Source organism: Parus major, chromosome 1A (genome assembly GCF_001522545.3).
Source record: "Parus major isolate Abel chromosome 1A, Parus_major1.1, whole genome shotgun sequence".
Taxonomy (NCBI): domain Eukaryota; kingdom Metazoa; phylum Chordata; class Aves; order Passeriformes; family Paridae; genus Parus; species Parus major.
In genome coordinates this window covers 57,280,355-57,307,966 of record NC_031773.1, presented here as the reverse complement: position 1 = coordinate 57,307,966, position 27,612 = coordinate 57,280,355, and the positions used below count along the sequence as shown (strand labels likewise).

Genomic DNA, 27,612 nt, shown 5'->3' with positions numbered 1-27,612 from the left:
CGGCGGCGGCGGCACCGACAGCCGCCTCCCTAATCCCGTCTCACACTGGTACGAGCACAGGGCCGGCAACGTGACCCGACCTGCTGCCACATCACTGCCGCCGGGCTGCACCGGGCGGCCCTGCCCCGCCGCCTCCCGCTAGCAGGCGGCGGCACCGAGCGGCACCGGGCACCCCCGGGTCGGGCTAGAACAGACCGTGCCTCTGTAGCCCCGGGCAGCCCCGTGCCCAACGCCCCCCGCCGGGCAGCCCGCCAGGACCCTCCCGCCAGCAAAAGGACGGCGTGCCCGAGGGAAGGGGATGCTGTTCTTTCCCATGCCCCGGGCAATTGCGCTGTCTGTGCGTGCGTGTGTGTCCCCGCGTGTCCCCGCGTGTGCTCCGTGCCTGCACGCCGGCGCGGCATGTGTGGCCCTGCAACGTGCGGGGTGTGCAGCGTGTGCGGGGAGCGCGGCGGCCCCGGCCCCACGTGCGGGGCGGGGAGAGCGGGCACTCCCGACACCACCACCCCCGCTCAGAGCCGGGCTGCCGGGTTTCTCTCCGGTGTTCCCGGCGAGAACCGCAGGCGGGAAATGTCAGCTGAGGCGATCCATAGCGACGTGTTTATCCCCACCGCCAGCGCTGACCGCTTGCTTTTCGTTTGGTTCTGTTTCGCTCCCTTCCTTCCGCGGGCTCCGGCTCCTGGAGGTGCGTGACCTCCAAACCCGGGCTCCCACAGAATCTGGCGGCTGGGGGAGGCGGGGGAATTACCCCAATAAACACTAAACACTCCCCCGCCTGCCAAAACAGAGACGGGAACCTCACATCATTCCTGTCTAACGACCATGCTTTACAGGTAATCTGGCCCGGAGGGTAACTCGTGATTTTTGTCTGCGGGGGGGTGTGGGGGGGTGGAGGGGAGGCTGCCGAACCGCACTGCCCGTCTATAAAGTGCGAATGAGGTTTCAGGAGCAGCGAAGGCTCTGATGAGGTGTTTGAGGCTCCTGCTTGGCAGGCAGCAAGCGGCACTGCGGGCTTGTACAGCTCTCTCCCTGTTAACTTGATGGCATTTCCACACTGTCCGTGAAGCTAAACCGGAGACAAAAATAAATAACATACATGTGTGCCACGTGCCTATAGGTTACAGGGGTGGGGAGTCAGAAGGAGAGGCTTGTGGACTGCTACAGAGGTGGGTGGGAGAATCTGCTGCTGGTGAGAAAAGCAAATAGTTACATATGTTCATGGAGTCATAGAATGTTCTGAGTTGGAAGGGACCCTCAGGGATCCTGGGGTTGTCCTGTCCAGCTCCAGACTCTGCACAGGACAATCCTACCAAGTGCCTGAGGGCGTTGTCCAAATACTACTTGAGCTCTGTGAGTCTTGAGGCCATGGTCACTTCCCTGGGGAGCCTGTTCCAGTGCTCAACCACCCTCTGGGGAAAGAACTTTTTCCTAAAATCCAACCTAAATCTCCCCTGGGACATTACCTCGGGTAAGCCTGGACTACAAAGCAGTTCCCTCGGGAACGGGGACCAGAGACTGCAAGGGAAATCTGCTCATCAAGGACATACTGGTTGCCCCAAGTCAGTCATCCACACTGGACATCCAAGGTAGACCTGCAGGCCCGCTTGTTAGTCAGTGGAGAGAAATAAGCAGCTTCAGCATGATATTCCTCTCCTCATCACTGGACTGGTCCTTGAAAAAGCATCAAGAAAACAGCCCAAGTAAAAGAAGGAGCTTAACCCTGAAATAAAGCACATGGAGACCTTTTGGGGGAGTGCTGACTCAAAGGGAGCTTGAACTCGGAAAGAAAACAGTTCCCTGCAGGTGATTGCTCCCATGGGCAGGAAAGCAGGGCTTTGCACGGTTTCTGTAACTAACAGACAGTGGGGAGCAGGGGAGGGTGAACCTTCCTGGAGCAATCTCCTTGTGGAGCACCTGGAGCATTTCTGGAGCATTTCTTTGCCAGCTTCATCCTCTCTGGAACAACCTGCAGCTCTTCAAATCATGGAAAGAATGTCCAGGGTGAGGCTCAGCTTCTAGGAGAAGTCCTAATTCTGAGATTCCTCTGCAACCAAGTGGGAGCGGAAATTCGAAATTGCCAAAGACTCTAAACATGAGCTGAGACAGCTGGAGACTTTGCAAAAGGAGTTCAAGCAACATCTGGAAACTTCTAAGGGTTTTATAAAAGGTCACCTGCAGACAAGGATAAAAGACTTCAGTGTCCAGAGAGAGTGCAAAATTCTTCTGGAAGATTCCCAGTTTAAAGAGTCAGGATGGATCAAAGAGGTGATCAGCAGCATGTGTATCATGCAAAAGAATGTCTTCCAGAAAACAAGTGGCACAACAAAAGCTTTGGCCAATTTATAAGCCAAGATGAACCACAGCAAAGAGTTAAAAATTAAGAAAATTGGTGAGAAAAATAAATAAAAGGCTTGCAGATTACTGCAGAAAAAAACAGCCTCCTGCTGCAGACAGGAGCTGGCCAGCACACAGCCTATCACCAACATCCACTAGGATTTCCAGTCTCCGGGAGGAAGGAATCAGATTATTTGTCCCATCTGAATCAGTGCAAAACCTATGGTGTTTGAGGAAAATATTTCTGGGAGATTTGTTCAGCTCCATCCATAACCACAGCATGAGGGAATGGCTCTGAAATGGGAGGCCTAGGAGCCAATTTGATGGGATCAGCTCTTATGTCAGTGAGCACTTGCCTTCAGGAAAAGAGATTAAATTGTCCAGTCTGGCTGTGTGGCTAGAATCAACCATCAAATTAGAGAGAGCTGGTCAGCTGTGTGCCACAAAGTGGAGGACAAAGATAATTCAGCTGAAGGATCTGGATTATTTTGGTTGAATAACAAGGTATTCAACCAGGGGAAATTGGACATTGACCTATTAATGTATTTTTCAGTAAGGGAATGATCAGATTGAGATCGGGGAAAAAGAGAAATGCAAGCACATAAAAACCTGAGCTCGATCAGAGAAAAGGTCCTGGAGTCCAGGAGGGGGTGCTTCAGGAGGAGCAGACAGAGCATGGATATAATGAAAGCTCCCTCCTCATGTCTCCCAGGTCCTGGTGGCCTGCAGGGCAGAGACTTCCTGAGGCAGGAACGATATCTCTGTGTTTAATGGGAAGCCAAATATGCTCTAAGAGGCTGAGGAATGTGCCAGGTCTTTAAATCATGGGCTGCAGCAGAGCATCAGGCCAGGATGCAGACAGTGGTGAGAAGGTGGTCAGTCCTGTCAGCACAGCTCTGTGGCTCACATAGGGACAACTTCCACATCAGAGAGTACCACACACACCCAACATATGTAAAGCAAGAGAGACAGGGGCCATGCAAAAACAGAGCTGAGCTCAGAAGCAGAAATAAATAACATGAGTGTGGGAAGGTGGTGGGCCAAGACAAGACACAATGTGCAGCAAGCCCTTTGCAGAGTTGCAAAATGAGGAAATGGGAGGAGATCCAGCTGGGGGACAGAGTCAGGACCATGTTTTTGTGAAGGACTGGTGCAAAAACCTTACCAGGGTTACACTGGTCACAGTCTGGTACTTTGGCCCATCTTAGGCCATGTGAAATGGGTGATAACAGAGATGGGCCAGTCTCCCAAACCAGCCCATGGATTAACAGTGATTGAGCTAATCAGCTTGTAGTGGATAGTGGTGACAGGAAAATGTAGACACTTCCAAACCTGGGAAAGTCAGAAAGTCACTGGAGCAGTAAGTGAGGCATGGTGATGTCCCAATAAATACCACAAACTGTGCTTTACCCTAGCAGTTTGGAAATTCCCTTTAAAGGTGTGTTTCCAGTGAAGCTAATTGTTTGCAGGTAGCTGAGAACCTGTCTTGCCTTCAGGGACAGTAAAAAATAAAGGTGGCTCCACTCTGAGGTCACTGCTGGCCCTGACTGATGGGAGAGTCTGAAGCCTGCCTGGAATCCTGTGACCTTCATTGACTTTTCCCCAGCAGGTTGGTCAGATCTTGGGTATGTGATACAGAAAGGATCTCCATCTGTCTGCTGGATGCCTTCCAGGAACACCAAATCAACCAGGAACAAGCAAAACAACATTCCCCCTAAGTTTCCCCTCTGAAGTCCCTGGAAAGGAGCTCTGTCTGATCATGATGGCCCCTTGGATGATGGGTTCAGTTTGGCCAGTCACAAGAGATCTGAAAGCTGTATATCAACAGGCAGAAAAGACAAAGAAAAAAAAAGATGGGAAAATTGCTTTCTTACAAAGCCCAACCTGGCAATTAGTGATGGCTTATGTAAAGCCCCAGCTGCACTGGAGAGGCTGGTGGGAAGGCAGGGCACACCATGCCAGCAGGAGGCCTTGGATGGCCTCAACCTTCCAAGAGGTCTGTTGTGCTTAGGCTATTTATGGGTACACGCGGAGACCTTTGGACAAGTGGTAGGTGCATGGACAACATGGCCTGTGATAAGTTCAAGGCTGACAGTCTGTAGCTGGTCCCAAAGAAAAGGGAATTGTTCCAAGAGCAGGTAACTTCAGCCTGCTGCACAAACTGGTGATGGGGAATTTCCACTGAAAAAAAAGCAAAAGCGAGACTGCCTGAGCTGGCCTGCTCCCCGGAGCTGCAGGTCCACAGGACTCTGCTCCTGTTACAGAAGGAGATGTGTTGTTTGTAGATGTGCTAACATTGCAAAACCTTGCTTGGGCATAGTGACAGAGGGAGAGCGTTTCAGTGGCCAGCAGAAAGAGATTTAGCCATTTCCACCTGCGCAGTTCTTGCCATTGGTTAAATTTACTGATGAGCTCTGCTGGTATTTGCACAGGAGGAACAGTGTAATCAGTGTACTGATTTGTACAGGGGTGCAGGCCATGAATCCCTGCACTAGCTCATGCTGTGGGATTCCCAAATGCAATTTGCCCAACTCTTTAGGAAAATGGCAGTTTTCCAGCTGTACAATTAACTACACCTCTGGTCATAAGTGGAGTGGCAGGGATGCCTAATCCAGGCAGAACCTTTGGGGTGCTGTGCAACAGTGTCATAAGCAGTTCATTCATGCCTTCAGAGGCATGAATGCAGAGAGGGAGATGCTTGTTTCCTCTCAAACCACTTGTAGATGTGCAAATACTTCCAGTTCACTCAGGAGAACCAAGGAAGGGAAGTGCCAGAGGAGAAATGTGGGCTCCTGAAGGTGCATCACAGAAAGAATCACAGTCGGATACAATTAGAAAATGAGCTGGGAAACTCCACTGTCCTAGAGTGCAATATAAATACATTTGGAGCACAATGGAGTGTTGGATACCAAGGGAAAAGCATTCTGGTCAAGGTGGAAAAGCCTGGAGTGAAAGGTGAAATAAGGCATAAAAGTTTAGTGCATGGAAACAACCTATAGAGCACGTTGTTAGGTGATGTTTGGAGCAGGAAGTTCTGAGATTGTTATTTTAAAAGCTGGCAAACATTTTAAACCACACTGTGTTTCTGTACATTTCTAACAAGCCTTAGCTAAGCTAATGGAAAAAGTCCTACACTGGCTAAGAGTCAGGAAGGATGTAGAAAATGCATGCAGGAGATGAATGTCTCTATTGCAAACAACAGTCCCACAGAAACACAGAGACACCCCGTGAAACAATATCTGACAGACTCATTCCATTAATGGGCTGCATTGCCTGGTGTCCTTGGGTTTCTGTCTGAAGCAGATTCTAAAGGCTGCAGACTATTTCACAAAATGCCCTGGAGCTTGTCTGTTAGGACACCAGTGCCAGATGTCCAAGTGAAAGATGTCCTCTCCCTCCAAGTCCTAGGAGGTATGGGAGGATTGCACAAAGCTCAAGGGAGAAACTGGATCCAGAACTTTGCAGCACTTCTCTGGGGTGGTTGGGATCCCTAAAACAGCTCCATGTGACCGCAGCCTGAAGGGTTAGTGGTATTTTTTCTTTTGCAGACTCTTCCAGTCAAGTGGCTTGCTCCTCAGAACTGCCTCAAGTGGTAACACCCAGCATATTCCAGTCCTTTGCGAGGCCCCAGGAGAAGCAAAGCACTTCCTCACCATTTTGATGAAAACCTAAGGCCTTCTGCATGCCTTTTTATGGACTTCTGGGAGAAGAAGAAAGAGTTTTGGGTCATGCATAGAAGCACATGTTCCTCTTTTTAATATTTTTTAAATCAAGTGGAAATCTGGGATATTTTACAGTCTTAGAAGAAACAGTGTGAAAGTCTTTAAAAGGATAAACCTGGAGCAACAATGTTGGACTTGCTGTATAAGGCCATATGGTACTGACCTGGATATTTATGGTGGTTACACACTACAGTGGGGTCCCAGGCTGTCACAAGGCCCATTAGGAAATGTAGTAGGAAAACACACTGGGCAAACAAAACTTGAGGGTTTCACTCTTCCTCTGTCCTTCCTTCACTGCAAATACAGCTGTGGAAAGCTGAGGCTGGAGAAGTTGAAGCACAGATCCCTTTCCTCACTGCTAGCTACAAAGGGGCAGAGATTTGCAGGAACACTGAATGCACCTTGAGAGCACTCTGGGAGTGGCTGCCTGGAAGGAAATCAAGGAGCAGAAAACTACGAGAAAGAGGAGTGCAAATGTTTTGGATTAGCGATAAGAAAATACCTTCCTGAAGCACACAGTGTAATTACAGTAAATAAGAATGTGTCATTCATCACTTCTTAAATTATTTTCCCTCATTCACAGGATGGTGGGTTTATTAGAGCCTTGTCATTTTGAGCTTGTTCAGAATAAAGGAGTAGCCTGAGAGGTCAGGTGTGGGAGAGAAGCCAAGTCCTTCTAAATCCAAGTGTGCAAGACAGGAGAGACAGTCTCCCTCCTCCGTGGAACAGAAACCACCCCATTCCAGACACTTGGCCGCAGACAGGTGAGTGCTGAGAAGATGTGAGAGAAGTCAGAGGAGAAGCCCAGTGAATGTTTTTGGGTATAGATGCTATTTGGAGCAGGCTGACTCTGAGCAAAGAGCCCAACTGCTGTTGTATGAGTCCTCCTGGGTTCTAGTTGGGAAGGGCTGAGCTTTTCAGCTGGAAGGACAGGAGGAGAAATCAGGGGATATGTTGGTACCTGTCTTCTTCACCCCAGATCTACCTGGAGTGTGCAAGCAAGGAGAAGTCCTCTGCATTGTATAAACAGCACTGGACTGGAAAGCCAAAGTATTCCATAGGCATAGGCAACAACTGCAGTCCAACCCCAGATGACAAGCAGGACAGCACAGAGCTCAGCACAGACACTCAGGAGAAGGGACAGGCATGTGTAATGATCAGTAAACCCCACTGTCCCAGAGAGAAGGATAAGTCAGCCCTTAGACCCATCCTAGCTTGTCAGGACGTATCCAGGATACCTCTGGACCTTGCACCAGCTGGGAAATACCCCCTCAACCATTGCACCTGAATTCCCTGCTCTCTCCAGGGTGCCCTTTGCTCCCAGAGCAGATGGCAGCTGGTCCCCTGTGCTTGCAGTGCTCCCTGGGGCGTGCAGTGCCACAGGGAGCTACCCCATGGTGTGTGGGGCTCTGAAGCTCTTGCAAATCCTTCTGGCAGGGTCACTTGCCTGCACTGTTATTCACCTCCCCAGTGTTTTACCAGGCTGCTGCAGCCGGGGCGGGAGCACCGCCTGCGTGCGAGCAGCAGTGGTGGCAGGCCTGGCAAGCCTCCCTTCTTCACAGGGAGGCTCTCCTCCCCTCGATGAGCAGGTTTCCAGACAGCTGCCTTTTATGAGGGAGGATTTCAGGAAGGCTCTAAAATCCAGCCTCGTTTAACTCATCTCCCAGTCCTGTGCTCTGTGTCCTGCTGGGGAGGCATTGCATGACCCAGCTGCCGGCAGCCAGGCTTTCAACGTGGCAAGGGGCCGGGCTGTGCCTGGGCAAATGTTTTCTTTGTGCGGTCAGAAAGCAGAGCTGGGCAGAGGCGCCGTGCCCGAGGCACATCCTGACGATGAGCCCCTGCCCACCCAGGCCACGCTGGGTCCCGGTCTCCCACGTTGATGGCAGGGACAGCGAGGGTGGCGGTGACCCTGGGTCTTCCCCAGGCATGGTGCTTTGATCTCAGGAGCGGCAGGGACACTCACCCTGGTGGGGAGGGATGTAGGGTGCCGGAAAAAGAGCCCGGGGTGCATCACAGGATGGAGTCAGTGCCACCCACATGGCCCACCTGTGGGATGTGCTGGCACATGGCTTGGCTTTAGTGTTGGCCCCTGGGCAGAAGGTGGTGTGCAGCCTGTGCACCCCAGCAGGACCACCAGGGACCCCTGTCTGCAGCCAGGCATTGCTGAGGTTGATGTTCCATCATCCCCACACACGCATGTGCACGCACCCCACAGCTGTGAGGGTCCAAATCACCTTTGCATAAAAATGCTTTGTATCCCAGACCCCAAGCACAAACCTGCCATGCCCGCTGGTGGCCTTGGCAAAGAGAAAGGCATTAAATCACCAAACCCAAGGCTTCAGCATGTGCTCATTAAAGCTCATGAATTTATGTCAAAATTAGAAAATGTCTGTGTTATGAAAAGGTCAGTGTTCTGTTTTATTGCCCTTTGCTTCTTTTGCTGTCCTAACAAGGTGTGAGGAGGAAGCCATAGGCTGGAGGGGTGCAGGACTCACGGAAGAGAGCAGGTGAGGTGTGACATGCAAGCCAGGCAAAGCAGTGGGTGATAGTCACCCCACCCTCCCCCTCAGAGCAGGGTGGGCAGGAGGTCCCCACAAATCTGCTCTGCTGGAGGAGAAGAAGCCATGCAGCCATTTCAGTACTTTCTTTGAACTTTACTCTGTGACTTTTCTAAAACAGCTGTGGCCAAAATTCAGCCCACGGATCTTGGCACACAGACCAGGCCTTTGCAAGAAGGTTTTACTTATGGGATTTCCTGTATGGTACAAGCCACTCTTTAAAACCCCCAGTGTGTGAAGTCTTTAGCAAGGCAGTAAGACCTGGAGCAGCAGAGTTTTTTCCTGACGATCAGAGGCACTGTGAGGTACAAACACCTGCACCTGCCCTTGGAGCTGAGGTGAATGCTCAGCTGGGCAGAGTCAGGCAGGCAGGACCATTACCACATCCCCATTCATACCCATCCATGGTAAAGGAGATTGGAACTAGATGATTTTTAATGTCCCTTCCAATCCAGGCCATTCTATGATTGCATGATTCCTCAACTCCACAAACCTGAGACAAGGAAGCTTAGAGTTTTTTAATTACCTTCCCATTTTTGCAGATTAAAATTATAATTCCTGTTATATTTTTCATTTTAAACACCTTTTTTTGGTGTAGCCAAAACAATTTAGAGGAGTTTCTTGAAGCTCTGCAGAAGGGGGACAGCAGCTGGGTGCTGGCAAGTGCCTGCAGCAGGACAGTGTGTCTCCTTTATGTCTCCATCTTCTGTGAGGCCAGTCCATCCACTCCCAGGGGCACTACCCTCAAAAGCTGGGGGTTTTTTAGCCTCCTTTCTGGGGCTGTCCACTGCCAGAGTCCCCTCAAAGCATTTGGATGCAGCTCAGGGTGGCAAAGTCCACACTGGCAGTTCAAGATCCCCGCTGGCACCAGAAGTGGATGCCAGAATCAGGCAAATTTCAGATCTTCATGCCTGGGGAATTCAGACCAGATGAGACAAGATGCAGAGACTTTATCCATAGAGGGAGGATAAAGACCCCAAGATGCCACATTGATATCAATCACCCTGCTTTTGCCATTGTCTAGCAGCTGGAACCCTGGCAATAGGAGATCTGGAGGCAGTTTCCAGCCTGGTCTGTGTGCCTTAGGGACCTATAATCAAAGTTTTGATTATTAGCGTAACATGGATCATAAAGAGGAAATAGAATGAAATAAAATGAAAGTGCAGCTATCAGCTTCCCTTGAGTTTAGCTTGATCTATTTTAATTTAAATGGAAAACGCCACATAACTTATCTATAACACTCTAAAGCCCTAGTCAGGAACATATTGCCAGCGCTAGATAGTGGCATGTTTTAGCAGCAATATGATGGACACAAAGCTCTTTAATGCACACAGAAAACCAGACCTCAAATGCTCTGTGAGGAAAATCATTTGGGCCTTGTCAAGAAAGTGGGGAGTTGGGGGCAGGAAAAAATGCACAGCAGCTGGCACAGAGTCCCATTGTGTACCTTGGCGTCTTTTTCTCTGTTTCTGGAAGTTCTGAATGGCAAGAATAGAAAACATGCATTGCAAAGGTGCTCTGAGGCAATTTTGTGCACGTGAATAGTTTCGAAAGCCCTGGGAGCCTTGCCCAGCTGTCATACAGTGACCTCGGGCAGGGGGTCACTGCAATGAGCTCCCAGTGTCCCTTCAGCAAAATGGCCAGAGGAGCTTCATTCCAGTGCAATTTGCACCGCGGGTCCTGAGAGCAAAAGCTCTTGGTTTGATGGGCTCCTCCATGGTTGTTTTCATGCCCATGGCAGATTGCAAGTGGAATAAAATTCCTCTTCCCCTCAGAAAAGGCTTTGGAGGTGTGCAAGACTTGTCTTCTGGAAATGCCCCCTCACGTGGGGCTGGCAGCCAGCTAGCAGTGACCATCCTCGTGTCCTTGTGCCGTGGCCCTGGGAAGGCAAACCTTTTCCAGCTCCCACCAGCACACTCGAGTTCCCACTTGATGTGGAAAGCACCAGGATGGTGTGGAGAGCGCTCCTCCAGTGGCCTGGCACCGATATCAAAGGCAGGTACTTGGCCTTATTTCCCACTCGAGGCAGCTGCAGGACGGCGCTGCTTCCCTCTGCAGGGGGAAGCTCGTGCACGGGGCCGGAAGCCATCATGGAACAGCCAGCTCAGGAAGGGGCCAGGGCCAAGATTTTGTTTTTAACCTGTTTCTTGTTTATTTAAGCCTTTGAGGAAGACGAATAAAAGCAACCAGTGAGCGAGGCGAGCTGTGTTGCAATCGGAGCTGCGTGTGCTGGCCGGGTCGTAGCGAAGGCGGCCTGTGTGACAGTGGACACCGCCTGTCTGGCCACTCCTGAGCCCCACAGAGCCACCAGAGGCTTGCACAGCGGCCAGGCTGCTCAGAGAAGGTGTCTGAGCACATCCAGCAGGTGCTCTGGCTGGCTGCAGGAGAGCTGTGCTGCCTGCCAGGCAGCGCCATGGGATCAGGGCGCTGCTGCTGTTGCCACTGCTGGAGGAGGAGTTAGAGACACAGATGTTTTGATTATTTTGTGCAGAACAAGTTAAAGTAACTCGTTCCCTTTTGCTGAGAGGCAGTCCCAGATGCCTGGTCCCAGCTAGTGGTGCCTGTGCCACAGGGCTCACTGCCTCCTGCCCCAAGCACAGGGACAGGCCTGTCCAACAGAGCGTCTGTTCCTCTGTGCAGCATCAAGAGATGCAGCACTGCCACATATTTGATGCTGCAATGGGACAGCAGCAGATTTGTCATGATCAGCCAATTTTTGTTGCGGTTCACATCTCCCTTGCCTCATTCAGGCTCCAGATTTTGCTAAGGGCAAGCGCATGTTCCATCAGAGCAATACTTAGCAGTGAGAGCAGCAGCCCAGGTACAGGCTGTGGGGGAATGTCTCCCCCCTCTCTCCCATCTGGACCGGCTGCTACTCCCCCTGTCTGCGATTTCACAGTGCACTGTTTTGGGAGAACACTGCCTTGAGAATCCCCAACTATTCCCACCAGGTCTCAGCAACACGGAGCTGGCAGCTGGAACTGGGACTGCGGTCACTGGGATATAATTTGAATATGAATTTGACTGTAGAGCTGGGAGATAAACCCACGGTTTCCTATTGCAGAAAATGTAGACTCAGGTAGAGGCATCTTGTTGTTTTTAACAGGCAGAGGATTAGTGCCTGTTTGAAGCCATGCCAATTTTTAAAAGGGTAAATAAAATGTAAAAATTTGATTAAGTGAGAATGTCACCATGGGGAGGGTCTGACAGGTGCTTGGGGTCAAAGTACAATGTGTGGAATAAGTGTGAACATCATGGGCTTGGATCCTCTAACTTTCATCAGTAGGAGCTACCTTTACCTCTTAATGTCATTGTGAAAAAGAACCTATAAGGGGCACTTGGTTTAACCCATTTCAAAGAGCTCTAAGCCAATATTAGTATGCTTTTCTGAAATGCTCCTTTCCTCTGAGAGAGTAGATGGACCTGTCACAATCTAGTTGTAATTCTCCTTCCAAGTTTGCTTAAAAAGTAAATGAAGCCATTTCAGAAATTCAGCTGACCAAAAAGAACCAGCTCTGGCCAGTCATTTCAGGCTAAACTAATGCAATTATCATTCTTATCCATATTGTCATGCAGTTAGTCCCGCTGAGCCTAGCACTCAGCTGTCCTGATTTTTCATCATAAATTCTCTTTGTTCCTCTTCAAGTATTATTCCTGATTAAGGTCTGCGATTTGAGAAACTTAATGTCAGATTTTAAAGTGACAGCTGATTTTTCTTTGAGCAAGTTTGTTTTGTATGGATAAGTTTTTACACAGCATTGACTTATCTTTGACTCCTCTTTACCTTTCGGTTTCCTTTGTAGATATTCTTCTTAATGTCTCTGAGAAGATTGTTGAGCTTGTGCTCTCGGAAACGGTAACAAGCCCTCTTGCAGGTGTTGTTGTGCAGCGGGGGGCAGACATGAAATAGAAGCAGGCACCAGGAATGCAAATTCCCGCTGCAATTTGGGTCACATGTCCAAAGGGAATTATAATTCCTCACATGCTTTCTCACGCAGCAGGATGCAGGACCAGAGGCACTGCTGCCTTGGACTGGGCTCTCAGCTCATCTACTCCACTCTCTTCTCTCCGAAGGTGCCCTGTTGCCAAGTCCTGTAAACCCAGAACAAGAAACACCAGAATGGCCAATCCTAACTTGCTTATAGGAAAATATTTTCCTAACCCTAGGCATATATCACTTGGCATGTCCCCTGAAAAGCTCTAGTTTATATCCCTTCTGCTTGATTATCTCCAATAATATCTCCAGAGGTAACTCTGGAGATATCCACAACCTTTATAAATACCCACGCATTTTTCCAGACCTCCTGAGCTCTGCGTCTCGGCAATCTCCGGTGGCAGTGAATCCCAATCTTGCAATGCTCTGCTGAGCACATCCCCATTCCTCCTGCCATTCACTACTCATTTTTAAAATCAAATCAAGCATTCCCATGCCCTGGAGTTTCTTGCCCCAGCCTCTTTTAGGCTTTGCTCTCTGATCTCTGTATCCATCAGTCAGTACCACCTTTATTAATATTCCCCTCCACCCCATGATCCACCTTTGCCCAAGAGTTTTCCAGTTGTCTTGAGCAGGAATCTCTTTGGCCCTCAAGACACAGAATTGCGTGCCCTGCTGAGCATCCCTCTCCTTTACTGCTCCTCACCAGGACTGCAGATGTGATATGGATTATTTTGAGGTCTGGGCACAGAGACTCAAACTATAGATAAAACTGTGCTGAAATCAGGAGCTGTCTCTGCCAAGTTACTAATAAGATTTGCTTTTGTTTCCCTGATATGGGCCAAAATCTACAGCAGGGCCATCAGCCAGGGCCTGGCAACTCCTTCCTGCAACTTCTATTTCACCCTGGCAGGCCAGACCTCTACCCTCACCTTCCCTGTGTCACTGAGGCCATTGACCTCTGTTGTAAACCTCCTTAGAGGAGGAGACCCTGCAGGACTCCTTACACAACTGCACAAGGCCTCACTTGCACCAGAGACCTCATTTTGTGTAGGAAAATGTATGTCCATAATCCCTGGCTGGGATCCACAGTGCTGGCAGCAGGCAGCAGGCAGTCTGCTCTCGGTCGTGCTGGCAGATAGAACAGGTGTAAAAAGAATAGGAGAGGGATTATAAGAGCTATTACAGCTATCAGAGAGACAAAACAAATTAATCTAGCACAGACATGGTACATGGAGAGCCACCAGAGTGAGGGTTTGACTGCCATCATCTCTTTGGTTGTGCCTGTGAGAACAAAACAGATCCTTCAAGTGTTCCCAGTTCAGCTTTGGGCTGTGGCTGCCCAGAGGAGAGCTCCTGGGCTCTGGACACCAGGCAAAGCCTGAGCTGCCAGAAAACACTGCTGTCACTGCAGAGGAGGCCCTCCTGTTGCCCGTTTAAGCTGCTTATGGATGCCTGAGACAAAAGGCTGTTTTTGGTTTTGCCTTGTAGTTTGAGCTCAAGGCTGGACACTCCCGGAGCAGTGGATGTCCAAGGGCACGACTCCCTGTGACTGCACCCATATAAAGTGGCCTGTGCTGGCAGGAGCAGATGACAGTCACAGATACCACTGACATAATTTTAAGGCTGGGTGAACACACTGCAGCTGGAAAAACACTAAAAAAAAAGGCATTTACACACCTTGTACAGGCAACTGCACTATAGGCAGCTCTGGTAAGGATGTTTGCTTTTCAAGTTACTCCCAAGACGTCCCATTATACAACCCCCTTTTCAGTCAACTAAAGCTTTGCCAAGCATTTTGAGGTGATTTTTTCCATGCTGTATGGATGCCTCTGACATCTTCAAGGGAATGATCCAGCCAAATGGGCTGGGCCAACACCTGGCACCAAGCACAAGAGAGAGGAGAGGGCAGAAGGAACTGTTTTGCACCACATGAAGTGCTTCTGGTGACCTTTTTGCTGAAATGGCTTGGGCATAGCCTTGCTTTAGAACAGGGGTTTGAAATTGGGCATGAGGGCTCAGTGTCTTGTCAGGGGTTTGCCATGGGTCTTTCCACTGCCTCCCATCCTGCACCACCTCCCTGTTGCTGTCAGTCCCTGGGCTGTCTCACCTGGTACCTCATGGTTTTACAGCCCTGCTGATGAGCCATGGGACTGCCAGAGGGGCACGAGACCGTGGAATTTCTGCTCCTTTGTGATTTGAAAAGCTACATTCAGAAAGTTGTGTTAGAAATTATTACAGCTGCACAGTGAATTATTGAGAGGTTTAGAAGTACCAGGATTGAACTGACCTGTGCAAATTCAATTCACTGTCCAAAGCTGGTTTAAAAGAGATATCTGTTGCTGCTTTCTTCATCCCACACAGCTGGCCTTTCCATCTGAAGTTTCCTGTAGTTTCATTTACAACATATTAATAACCCCCAACCTTTTGGTGCTTTTTTCAACATAGCTTGAACTGGAAGTTCCATATTTGAAACCAGTTGAGATTTCACAAATGTTGCTGTGTATCCTAAAAGAAATATTCTTCCTTGTCTCTTGTGCAGCAATGACATGGAAGAGATGCTTAGGAGAGGGCCTCACCATTTGCCATCCACCCACCAATTTTTGTCTGGATACCTGAGAAGCCCCAGGCTAACACTGACAGGGCACAGCTGTGTGAGTGATGGTCCTGAACCACAGGATGGTCAGTGGGTTTTCAGCCACACGGACAGCCCATAGTAATTGTCTCTCCCTGTTGTCTCGTTGTTGTGTGTGAACTGATTTTTATAAATGTCACTGTAACAGTGCTACATGAGCAGCCAACTGAAGTTTAAATTTCCCTGGGCATAGTGTTTCTAATATACAGCTAATAACTCCTCTGCAGCAGAGGAATTAAAGGCATGAGTGACCTTATTGTAAAGGCATTTGCTGGGCTCTGATGGCAGGAGGACAACTCCCATCCCTGCCACAGGCTGCCTGTATGACCTCAGACAGACCTCAGCCCAGCTCACCAGGCTCATTTAGGGATGCACATCCCATCGGCATTACCTGGAGGTAGCCTGAGCACCCTGTGGACACCAAGGGTCCTCAAGAAAGCCTTTCTCTCATCATCTGGGCAGCCTCTGTCTCCTCCTACATAGCCAGTTCCCTGCACACCTTGGGCACTGAGGTATGCTGCTTTGCTCTTCTTACACTGGGGGACTTCCCAAAGAAATGGAAAGGGCCTGGAGAGGAGGGCGAGTCCACAACTGCAGAAGGAGATTTTCTGGAATTAAGGACCATTACCAAATAGTGACGAAGCCCATGGGTGCAGTGAGCTGGGATGATCTAGAATGGGGTAGAAGAGAACCCTACTTCAACAGAGGTCCTGAGGAATGGAGAATAAGAAATTAATACTAAGAAACTCACAGAGGATCTCTGGCAGGAGGGAGTGAACCAGCAAGACAATTGCCAACGGCATCTTTGACACTACTGTGCTTGTTAGAAGACTGTGCTTTCAGCATTGTTGCATTATCACAGTTTCCCTTTCAGTTAGTGCACAGCTCCATGGATCTCAGTTATAACCTGTGGATTCCTGAGGGATTTGTGCAGGTGAGGAGCACAAACTGTCTTAGGAGTAGCCAATTTTGTGGGTAATACTGATGTAGAGTGAGCACCATTCGCAGCTAATTAAAAATGCTACGCTTTAAAATAATTTCTGCTAATTACAAAATCTTTAACAGCACTATTTTAACTACATTTTCCATGTTCCATGGAGACTTGAACTCTGTTAATTTTGCACTGACTCTCTTGGCACCATTTAGCATATCAAAATGGCCATGAAATGAAAAAACCTTAGCCATTTTTACTTCTCTAGGAATTAATGCTAGCAGGAACAGGAAAGAGTTTTGCTGCAAGAAAAATATGACTAAATTCAGGCCCTTTCCCCTTTTTTTCCCCTAAAAAAGGACATTATGTTAAAGTGCTGACTGACCCAGAGGAGCACAGAAGCTGCTCTGGGCACAAGCTGTGATTGCTGTGCCAGGAGGAGGATGCACAGGGCCATGATTCCTGGTCCCATAAGGCTGGAGAGTGAGTTAGTGCTAAATGACATTCTCTTGGCCTCAAAATGAGTCAGTTCCTGTCAAAGTCAGTACCCTGGTGCTTTAACTCCCACTCTGGGCACTGGCCACCAAGGTGCAGCAATGTCAGACTCCAAACCAGCATCAGAATGAACACTGGGCCCCAAGTGTGTTGTTCCCAGGTTCCTGTTCTGCCTCACAAACTACACTGCTTGCCCCTATAAGACAAAAATGTCCTTTAAAAAGGGTGAAGAAGAGAGGTGGAATGTGAGGCTTCTCTTTGGAACAAGGCAGAGCGCATTTGCAGTGTCCTGATATCATCACAGCAACCCAAAACACACAAACAACATCACTCTGGGAATTTGCAAGACAAGTGGATCCGTTATTTAGCAATGAAATCTCCAGGTCAGACTCTGACAGTCACTCTGAAAAATGATGTAAACATTCAACACAAGAACAATCAAAAATACATCAGATGTTATATTTTTTTGTAACTGAGAGGGAAGACTCACATCATTCCACTAAACGCATGTCTACACAGATCAATGTCAGCTCTTATTCATTCGCTACTTCTGTGTGCATTTATTCCTGTTCCTTGGGCCTTAGTCACCTAGCCACTGTGATGGCTTTGTTCTGCTTGCTCTGATGAAACTGAGTTCTGTGTCTTTCTCTGGAGCACAGGGCACATCACTTTCTAGTCCTTTATTATCCTTTCAGCATCCTCACTGGCAGCCTTGCTGGAACAAGGGGGTATCCAGGAGAGTTGTCACCCTGCCTCTTCCACTGGATTGCTTGTGTACCCTGCGCACATCATGGAACCTTTCCTTGCCTTTTCGAGCCATGAAGCTGCATCAGTCCTGGTGGGATGAGCCTGGCAGCAAGGATTTGTTCTATGCTTGCTTTCCCCACTTGTAAACTGAGCATCATAATAGTTGCCTAGATCAAAGGGGGTACGGGGAGAATTAAATAATTAATGTATGTAAAGCACTTTGAAAGATGAAAGATGCTATATAAGTACAAAGTATTAACTACAAAAAAAAAGAAAAAAAAAAAGAAAAAAAGGGAACTGAACTGGTTACTGATGTAAGCCTCCAGTTTATTCTGTAAGAAATGCATGAAATCAAAATAGTTTCCACTAACAAATTAGGAGTTTGATTATGCCAAGCCCTAACACAACTAGTCAAGGGACTGACAGCCTTGCCTTCTCCTGTGGCTGAGTTAGGGCACCCATATGAGCAAGAAGGCTCCAAAAGCATACCCATAATGGGCATTTGGAAGGGAAGGCGCTTTCTGCATCACTGAATCATTTCAAGCCCCATGTCAAATGGTACAATTCAAAAATTGATGCTGCAGTGCCTTACAACAAGCTGTTCCTTGCTGTTCCTCCCCCTCACTGCTCCAATGGCCAGAATGGTTCCCAGGCTAAACACACTCATGGCCATTTGTATCCATTTGTCCTCGTGCCAACATTGTTTTAAGTTTAACACAGGATATTTATAGATCAATCGTGTCCTCTCTAACCTCTAATGTTGTTGGGCAGAACCAGGCAATCCCTTTGAGTTTCCTATTGTTACGTAGGGTCTGCAGCCCCCACCGAGCACCCTTAGTTACACTCGGTCCTGTTGCAGTTCATCTTTCTCTAACAGAGATGAATAAAGCTGAGTGCAGCCTCCTCACAGGGCCCACCAGTACTTGTTCTCCATCACCAATACTTTTCAGTCCCCTGTGGGAAATACTTGATTTATCCTTTCTCACATTTACCTTTTTCTATGGCCGTGCTGTGCTGCCATTTCAAGGGAATCCTGTGACCAGCCAAGGTGCCTGAGATGTTTTATTTTCCCAGAGAAACTCTGGCCCTTCAGCCTTACGTGCCAAACCTTACATTTGGCACAACTGAATTTCGTCCTATTCCCATTGTTCCCACCCTCGAGGTCACGCAGTTCTTCCTGTTTGATAGGCTGGGGCCTCTCTGTATTGACAAGCGCTCGCATGTCTGTGTCATCAGGAAATTTCACCACGCACTCCTCCCTCTTTTGTGTGACAGAAAAATATGGACTAAAAGCAGTCCCCAGGCAGCCCTCAGACAAATCCACCAGCAGCTACCTTCCAGATCTGCTTTCAGTTCATCTTGCTTTCACCTCCTACCCCACTATGTCTCACCTATCTTGCAGTGATGGTCGAGGTTCTTCCGGAGGGAAAGGTGGTACAAGTCTGTAGGGCTTGCTGGTCCTAACCAATGCTTTGGAAGCGGTTGTGTTCCCTTGGGGACATTGCAAAAGAGTCAGACAAGTTGCGAAGCTCTGACATTTCATAACAATGTCAAGCCAGGGAAACATAATACCCAGGGTAGCTTGGGATGGGAGGGAATACTCTTCAACATCTGGTGGAGCACATGCAGTAATTCTGGCAACACAGAGAGCTCTGTGTCCTCAAGAACCCTTTTACATTACTACATGAAGCCACGTTGATTTTGCTGCTCAGAGGGAAACTGAGCCCAGGTGGAGGCCAGAGACAAGGGCCAGGGGGCTGTTTCCAGGGAAGAGGTGGGCAGAGGTTGAGGCTCCCAAATCTGTCACACAGTTCTAGCCCAGACCCCAGGCCTCTGTTTCAGCTTAGATGAAGACCAGGCAGATTTGGTCATTTGTGGAGATGATTTATAGATGGTTTACATTGATGCAATGTAAAGGAAGAAAAGGGATACTGATTTTTGGGAGTAACCAGCTCTTTGTGAAGCAGAGAATTATGACCCAGCATCTACTGGGCCCTGTAGTTGCTAAGGCAAGCTCAGGAGGAGACTGGAAAAGATGAACCCCAGTACACTCCAGACTCCTGTCCCCAGGGAAGATCATGGGGTCCATCTCTGAACCAGCCATTAGGTAAAGGCACATCTTGGCCATACCAAGGTCAGCTTCAAATAGGCTGAAGAAGTCAGCTCCGGCGCTCAGGCACTTCAGGGCTCCAAAGATGACTCTGAGGAAAGCCACTACTTATGGTGGACCCTGGTTGGAGGAAAATCACAGCTACTTGCTTTTGAAAGACTGACTTCTTCACAGGAAATTCCAGCTGGTGCCTTCCAGAGGACCCCAAAGTGTATTTCAGGAAACTGCAGTGCCTGTGAGTACATCAGGCCTTGAAGTACTGCTGGAGCAGTAAGTAACACGTGAGACTGCCCAAGTGCCAGCGTGAGACCTTGAGCCAGCTGCAGAAACAAAGCCCTGAGTGTCTTTGCGTTCCAGAAAGTGCCAGAAATGAGATATGTGTGAATATGCTCCACAAAATTTGTCCTGGATCTTCGGAGAGAACACCTTATTAGAGTTGCTGGTAGCATTACACTGGCTCAGAAGAAGTTTTTTTTCATGTGTCTTTTGAAATAAAGCCTTTCTAATTTTATTACAAAACATCCACTTGCATGGGACAAGCTGAGCACATTTGGTACCCACTGCTATGAAGCTCCTTCGTTTAATCCCTCTCATCAATGAAAAGTGAGACCATGAGCCCTTGCCCTTCCCTCTGCTGCCCACAATGCCTATATCCTGGTGTAAAGCCACAGGCAGATTTCCTGGAACTTCTGTATATGGTTTAAGGCAGCCTCCTAAGCCCTGCATGTGCACGGGAGTGTGTGAATGCATTCCTGTGAGCACAGACATAGAACAGATCTAATTGTTATCCTCAGCAACATCACAGCTGAGAGGATTTGCCTCTGTTTAACCAGGTAGTGATTAACACCTGGTGAGAAGATCTAACAGCCGTAATATCTCATTAACATATTTTGACAGATATGCATGGAAAAGAGAGAGGACTGGCTTTGGAAAGGGCACAGAGTGTCTGTAAACTGGTCATTCCTGGTTTTCAGACTCCTTAACCTTGCTCAGGGAGATGCAAAGGTCTCTGGGCTGGTACAAAATACTCACAGAGTGTGGTGATGTGCAGAGCAAGCTGCAGCACTTAATTTTGCTTTTGTGTAGCATCTCAGCTTCTCGTTTCTTACTTCTCCAGCCCAGTTTTGGGGGACTATCAGTTGTAGCCCCTAAGGATCCTCTCCAGGCCTCATGCAGAAATGTGATAATATACGCCTTCCACCCCAAAGAATCTGCCATAAAAGTAGAAGATGAGGCAGAAACAGTCAGATCATTATGGGCAGCTTAAACATTGTTAAGTTTTATACAGGAGACTCCCACAAATCCCTGGGCCACTCTGTGGATTCAGGGAAGCACAGCTGGAGGTGAGGAGTCCCAGGCATAAGGCATCTAAGGGAACTTTAGCAAAAGCAAAGGTCTAGGAATTTAAACTGGTGTAGCACAACCATTGTGGAGGCTGCAAGGCACAATTTCTTCCCAAGCTGATTTTTTTTTTATGTGCACAAATTTACTTCATGGTCAGAGGCAATGGAGTAAGGTGCATTTTTAAATAAGTGGCCTCCAGGGGTGGAGTACCCTGACATAAAACGACTCCTGTTCTCTATTTCTTTCCACATCTGTTACCCCCAACAGCTAAACTGAAATGCTCTGTACCTTGGTCTTACCCCTAGTGATGCCTAAAGGGCACATGAAGCACATGCAAAGAATACAGTGGGATGGATGGTTCCTCTGGAGGTCACCTGGCATGACTCAGCTCTCATGGCAGAGCCTACAGACACTCAAAACAACGTGAACTGGCCTCAGAAGACCTGTCAAAAACAAGCCTCACCTCCAGATGACCTGAATTTTAAAAGTGGCTGTGGCAGATGTTGGACCCATTTCTAATTGGCCTTGTCTTTTATGCAAATGCACTTTCAAGGGCTACATGTTGTTATTATCTGTTGTCCATGGGCATGAGGTTTTGAAAATCTCAGCTTGACTTTACACTTCTTTTTTCAGGGAGAACCTTTCATCATTTGCTTTAATGGGGAATCCCCCCTCCCAGTCTGGCCCGGTCTTTGTGCTGAGCTTTGGCTACTTGGCAGTGCTTGGCCCAGCTCTGCGGTCCACGGCTTGCTGCAGGGTGACAGGATCAGGGGAACAAAAAGCAAAGGTTAGGCAGGGTCTTAGCTTCTCCTTAGCCCAGACTGGCTTGGAGACTGGTGATTCTTTGGCTGGCTGTGGCACATTTGGCTCCCTCCCAACTCCAGCTGTCATGCTGGGGGTGGCATCTCTGAGAGGACCCCTGGGTCAGCAGCTTTTTGTGGAGTAGCTCCTTGGGCAAAGGGAGCCGAATGTCCCACAGTACTTGGGGCAACGAGGACAGCCCTGTCCAAGCTTTTGTTCCTTGTTAATTCTACTGCTCTGGATTTGTGTGCTGCAACCCTGCCACTGGCGCTTGGCCGGGGTGCTGATGGCTGGGAGAAATATCTGTGTAAATGTGATTATGAGGGAGTGAGCGCCTGTGCGTCTCTGGCAGCCCAACCACGCCAATCCCACTCTATTTCCAGGGCAAAGATGGCAGTGGGGAAAAAATCCCAGCTTTCTGGAGCTGCATGCAGCGCTGTGTGTCCCTGGCCCTGGGAGAAGAGTAGGAAAGTCTGTGTCACCACAAAACTGCAGCCCAAAGCTTGCCTTTTCCACGCCTGGCGTTGTGTGTGCTCTTTGACTTGTTGTCACCGTCACCCGGGCTGCGCTGCTTTCTGGCAAGGAGAGGAACAAGAGCAGGCAATGTTTAACAGAGGACAGCGTCTGGCCATGGAAAAGCTGTGCAACATGACTCATTTTGTGTAAAGGACATGAAATTACAACTGTGTGCCACATGAGAGATGCTAGCTGGGCTCGAATCAAAAAGCATCCTCATCCAGGAAGGGTATTCAAGCATGTGCTTAATTTAAGAACATACTTAATCAGGGCCTTTGGGCATAAAAGGGTAATGATTATTCTTGTGTTGCTGGGAAAATCCAAGTGACATCCGGAAGATGTATTACTCGGGAAAATTTAGTTTTATTTCAGTGTCCTCATTTAATCTTTCAATTTCCAAAAATGTAATTCTTTTAATTTGTCATTGCTATGAGTTCCTTCACAGCTGTTTTACACTCGATTGTTAATGCCAAGTGGAATCAGCAAACACAATCTGGTTCAGATAATAAGTACGGAAGATCAATCCTGCATCCGTCTTTTTTCTCCGTCCCCATTAAACTTCCCAGCATGTAAGATAACTGAGTTTGGCTTTGCAGGGACAGCTAGCCATGGCAAAAGAACCCCTGGTACACACTGTTCAATCATTTAAAATCAGCAATATCCCTGCCCAGAACTTTTTCAATGTATTTGACTCCCAATTTTCTCTCTAAATAGCCATGTATTGCTGCAGAGATTAGAAAAGCTGGGATTCTAAGATGGATATGCCTTAAAGTGTGCAAGGAGCCAAGGAGAGGCTCCTTGTCTCAGAGTGGGTAGGGTAGATGGCAACTAATGTCTTTGTTTTTCTTGGAAAAACCACGTGGAATAGCTACTCCAGACCCAGCAGCTGGGAGAAGGCAACTCTGCTCTATGTTGACCACATTTCATGGTTTCATACCCAAACCTTTCTGCCACTGCACAGAAGATGTCCCCTGAGCTGGCCTAGAATTCTCCTGCCCTAAGGACTCTGGGCACCAGCTGGAATTTTCAAAAGGGCTTCAGGAATCTGGGACCCAAGTGGACATCCCACCTATACACTGTAGGAGATATTCTGCCTGCTGTCCTTGAGCATGGCCTCATTTTTTAGTTACTTGTTGTACAGTAAAGATATTTAGGTACCTGTTTTACCAGAGATTCTCTGACCCAGAGATAAATAAGGGTTGTTATTGGCCATAAGAAAAGTTCTTGTTAATTTTATTGACCTTGGGTTAAATCCTGTTCATCCTCCTCAGGCAATTGCTCCCACTGAAACCAATATGAATGTCAGCACAAGTAAAGAAATTGGATTTTGGCCCCTTTGAGAAGACAGCAATCATAAATCTAGCCGCCAGCACAAATCCAGGCGCTAAACCAGGGATTTTCCTGAGGGAAAAACCACAGTAAAAATCCATGGGATAGAACCAGGGAAATGGATGGGCATAAAGGAAAATTCTAACTTCATTTCATTCTAATTATTATTAGGGTAGATGTTCAACCGGGCATCATTTAAACATGCCTTCAGCTTTGCCACTACTTCCTGGTCTGACCTTGGTGATGATCCTTGAACACCCTGTCCTTCTCAAAGCTGTGGTTAAATATAATTGTGTGTGGCTTTGAGAGGCAAGATACACCAGTGAGTGCAACTTATTTTAAGGATATTTTAGAAAGTGAATGATAGTGACTAAACATCTTGGTGGGAAACTGTGAAAACATGGTACTCTACGCAACATGACTACAGGAGAAGGATTTTTTTTTCTATTTTTTCTCACCTCTTGTTTATTTTCCTCTTCCTTTTTTGAACAATGTATCTTAATCTCACTCTATGGATGTAGCACGAGAATTATGTGTGCAGAAAGCATCTGAAACCACTTTGTTTCTAGTTTTCTTTCATCCGTTCAGTATTATAAATAACCAAAGAGGATATTGCTTAATCCATAAAACAAAGTGACATCATAATTTATTAATACAGAGGACACAGTTCATTGCTGTTAAATGCCATAAAGAGCTGGAAATAGAGTCGTTTCTCAGAAGGCACTGCCAGTGTGTCTGAGGAAATATTTCCTCGATGCTATATCAGCATGTGTAAGATCCTCTCTGAGTGCCTCACCATTTTGACCAGTCCCAGGTGAGCTGCTCTGCCACATCCAAAGGCAATTTTTGTGGGGACATCTCCAGTCTCTGATGTCTTCTTTCTGTCTGCTTTCCACCTGCCCCACTCCTCCCAGCACTTTGCTCCTGCTGTCTGCTTCTATGGGAAAGGAAAAAACTGCAACAGCTCCATGGTGGGGCCAGAACTGGCTGGTCCATTTAAGGTTCTCTCATTGGTGTCCGTGGGGCAGCAGCAGCACAAGCTCACGTGTCCCCAGGGTGTCCCTGTGCCAGCAGGGACATGGAGCTGCACGCATGGAGGAGCAATGTCGTACATCAGGCTGTACACACTCGGCCCCGGGCCAGCAAAGCAGTCAAGCACCTGTTTACCTCTAAGCTTTTGAGTAATTCCTCTGGCCTGAGCTAAGCACAAGTTTCCCACAGCCTCCCTGCTTCTCTTGGTCTTTCTTTGCAGGATCTGTGCACCATGGCCTGGCTGAACTCAGGGCTGCCGGCACAGCCCCGTCACAATATCAGTCAGCACCCTTCTCTTCTTGCTCCCTCCTCTTCACAGAGACAGAATTCAGTCTCTGCACACCCCCTCCATGGGCAAGCCCCTCCAGCGTCTGAGAGGCTCTGCCAGGGTTCCCCAGTGCTAGATTCAGCCAGAGAGCAACTTTTGAGTATTTCAGGAGAAATTCCACCACTTCTGTTGCCGTGCTGTCTTCAAGCAGCAGCCTGAGCCCACATATGGATGAAGTGCAGTGACCACATGCCCACAATAAGACATCCCTCTCTCTTTTAGGTAACATAAACAATCTTCTGGTATGGATAACTTGCAGCCCTGGAAACACACTCTGCAGATGTTCACTCCATGCTCTATCACTGCCTGCCCAGAAGCGCCAGTCCTCACTGCTGGTCCCTGTCTGTCTCATCATAAAACACACCTAGCCGTGTTTTTGCAACTTTTGGGAAGAGACAGGATCCCTTTTGGCTCCCCGGGACATTAACTTGTACTTCAATTTGTATTAATTTCGTGCTTTCCATACATGCAATCAGCTCCCTGCCACGGAGGGAATGCAAGCTGGAATTTAAAGTGCTTCAGCGGGTGTGTGGAATGGGCACGGTGCTGTGGGTGCCCCCGGCCAGCTCTGCCTGCCGGCAGCCCCCAGGGGAGCCGCGGTGCCCCGAGCTCCCTGCACAGGCACCGGAGCATTCCCGGCTCCCTGGCGAGGCAGATTTCCCTGCTGTTCACCAGCCGGTGGTGCGGAATTCCTGCCCTGCTGTTTGCCCGTCCCCAAGCCCCAAAGGTGCGCTGACACCTGTGGAGCCGTGTGAGCGCACAGCCGGCGCCCGCACTGTTGGCAGTTCGCTACCCCCTTGCATCCCCCCCTTCTCCGGGCTATATGTGGCATTTCGAAGCTCTGACAATCTGCTTCCAAATGTTTTCCATATTTGTTCAGCCTCCTTGATTCAAATACCAGGAACAAGTCAGCCGGCACAAAGCGAAGCTTTGGGGGGCAGAAAACTCTCACCCCCTTCGGCGTGCGCGCACACACACGCACGTGAAAGCCCAAAATCCGCCGGCATGGGGAAGGAGGAGAAGAAAACCCAGCACAGCACGTCCCCAAATACCCAGAGCCAGACAGGGAAGGCACCCGGAGGGGAGAAAAGCACCGGCTCGACGCAGGAGTCCGCGATGAAGAAGAAGAAGAAGCAGAAGAAAGCCAAGGGGGATCCCAAAACGGGCCAGGAGGAGGAATCCCACACTTGTTGTGGCTGCCGTTTCCCGCTGCTGCTGGCATTGCTGCAGCTGGCCTTAGGCACCTCTGTAACAGTGCTGGGCTTCCTTATGGCAGGCATCAGTTCCTCTCTGCTAGTCAGAGACACTCCATATTGGGCTGGGATAATTGTAAGCATACAGTCTGTTTCTCCATAAAGTGCCTTTGCCAGCATTAATGCAAGCTGCATGACGCTCCACTTTAGACTAACCAACTGCATGCACAACACCATTTGAGTTATGCTAACTATAAATATTCCTGGGATTAAGTGTCTGGCTATACTTTCCCAAGGAAAACTGCTCCTGCAGAATAACACAGCCTTTCGTATTCTTCCCTGCAATACCCAACAGACCTGAAATAAAATACAGGGTTGCCGTTCAGTGGATGTATGTACTAGCTTGCGCTTTGCAGTGAGCTCCTGCCTGGTGATGCTGAAAAGAAATGTTAATTTCTTATGCTGCCTACCCTCTTTGCCCACCAAACCATAACCATGAGGTTTTGGAAGTGAGAGCATAACTCCGTAACTCGCAATTTTTAGCTGGGCGAAGAGAGCCATGTGTGTCTCCGGGGCTTCCTCACTGTGCTGTGCTGGAGAACCGCTGGGATTTAACCCTCTTCCCACTGCTGCTCCTGCCTGCCGTGGCCATGGGGAAGGGGCTGGCACCAGTGGACGTGGCAGGGACAGGGAGCCCATCCCAGAGCCTGCTGGTGGCTCCTGCCAAGTCACTTTGGAGTGACACTCCAGCCTCGCCGCCTGGGCCGGGGGACTGGGCAGAGGGCAGAGTCCTGCTGGGTGTAAATCAGAGGCATCCCTGCTGGGGAAGCCTGGGCTGTTCCCCAGCAGCAGCCACCCCTGCGGAGGTGGGGACGGGGTATGTGGTGCCATCCGTGGTGTGACTCTGCTGGCTGTGGGCTTGGGGACGTGAGGTTTGCCCATGGAGGGACGGGATCAGTGATTGTGAGCCTGGCATAGGCCATGGATATAATTGAGCATGCAGGTTTCTTCCCTAGGCAACAGGTTTCAGGAAAATGTGTCCTGAAAATATGCCCTGATGTGTTAGCACAGTTCTGGGTGTTGTCAGACTGTAAGAATTCCCAGCAAATAAATTTTGTTTAGGTACTTAGAGAAAAGATTTCTCAAAGCCCTCAAAAGCCCGAACAGCTATAGGAGCATCTTCTGTAAATGCAATTTGTTGTAATTTGTTGTTGTTATCTGAGAATCTGAACTAACTGGCGTTTGCTGTGTTAACCCTGCTGGGCACCCCTTCAGACAGTGGAAGGAGCAGGGTCTGAGCTCCCAGAGGAAGAGCTCCTCTGACTCATCTCTTCATGTTTCTCTTCTGACTGAAGAGGTATCCAAGAGTTTAGTGGTGTTTTGTGGAGCAAAAGCCTGCCCTTGCTTGGAAGAGGAATTCCCTCCTGGGAAGTTTTGGCTGTTACAAACCAGGAGGGAAAACAGATGATAAAATAGCAATATGTGGCATGTTCATTCCTGCTGTTTATTTTGAGGATTCTGGAGGTCAGGTTATGTCTTTTCCAGACAGCACTGTTGCTATCGCAGGTTTGAAATAGCTTTTTCAGTAGAAAAGAATGGTGAAAGA

General features: G+C 48.7%; 1 protein-coding gene across 2 annotated transcripts in view; it reads left to right on the top strand.

Moving 5' to 3' along the window:
- Positions 1-507: 507 nt before the first annotated feature.
- SSPN (sarcospan) overlaps positions 508-27,612 on the top strand; it is a 44,576-nt gene continuing 17,471 nt past the window's right edge. Inside the window, exons 1-2 of one of the 2 annotated variants that reach the window (XM_015628896.3) lie at positions 508-830; positions 5,880-6,817. Coding sequence is in view for 1 of the 2 variants with exons in the window: in XM_015628895.3 (XP_015484381.1) it covers positions 25,819-26,142 (324 nt within the window). In the remaining variant the exon portion in view is untranslated. Of the gene's footprint in view, positions 831-5,879; positions 6,818-25,668; positions 26,143-27,612 lie in introns of those variants that run through there. The other variant, XM_015628895.3, reaches the window with a different exon arrangement.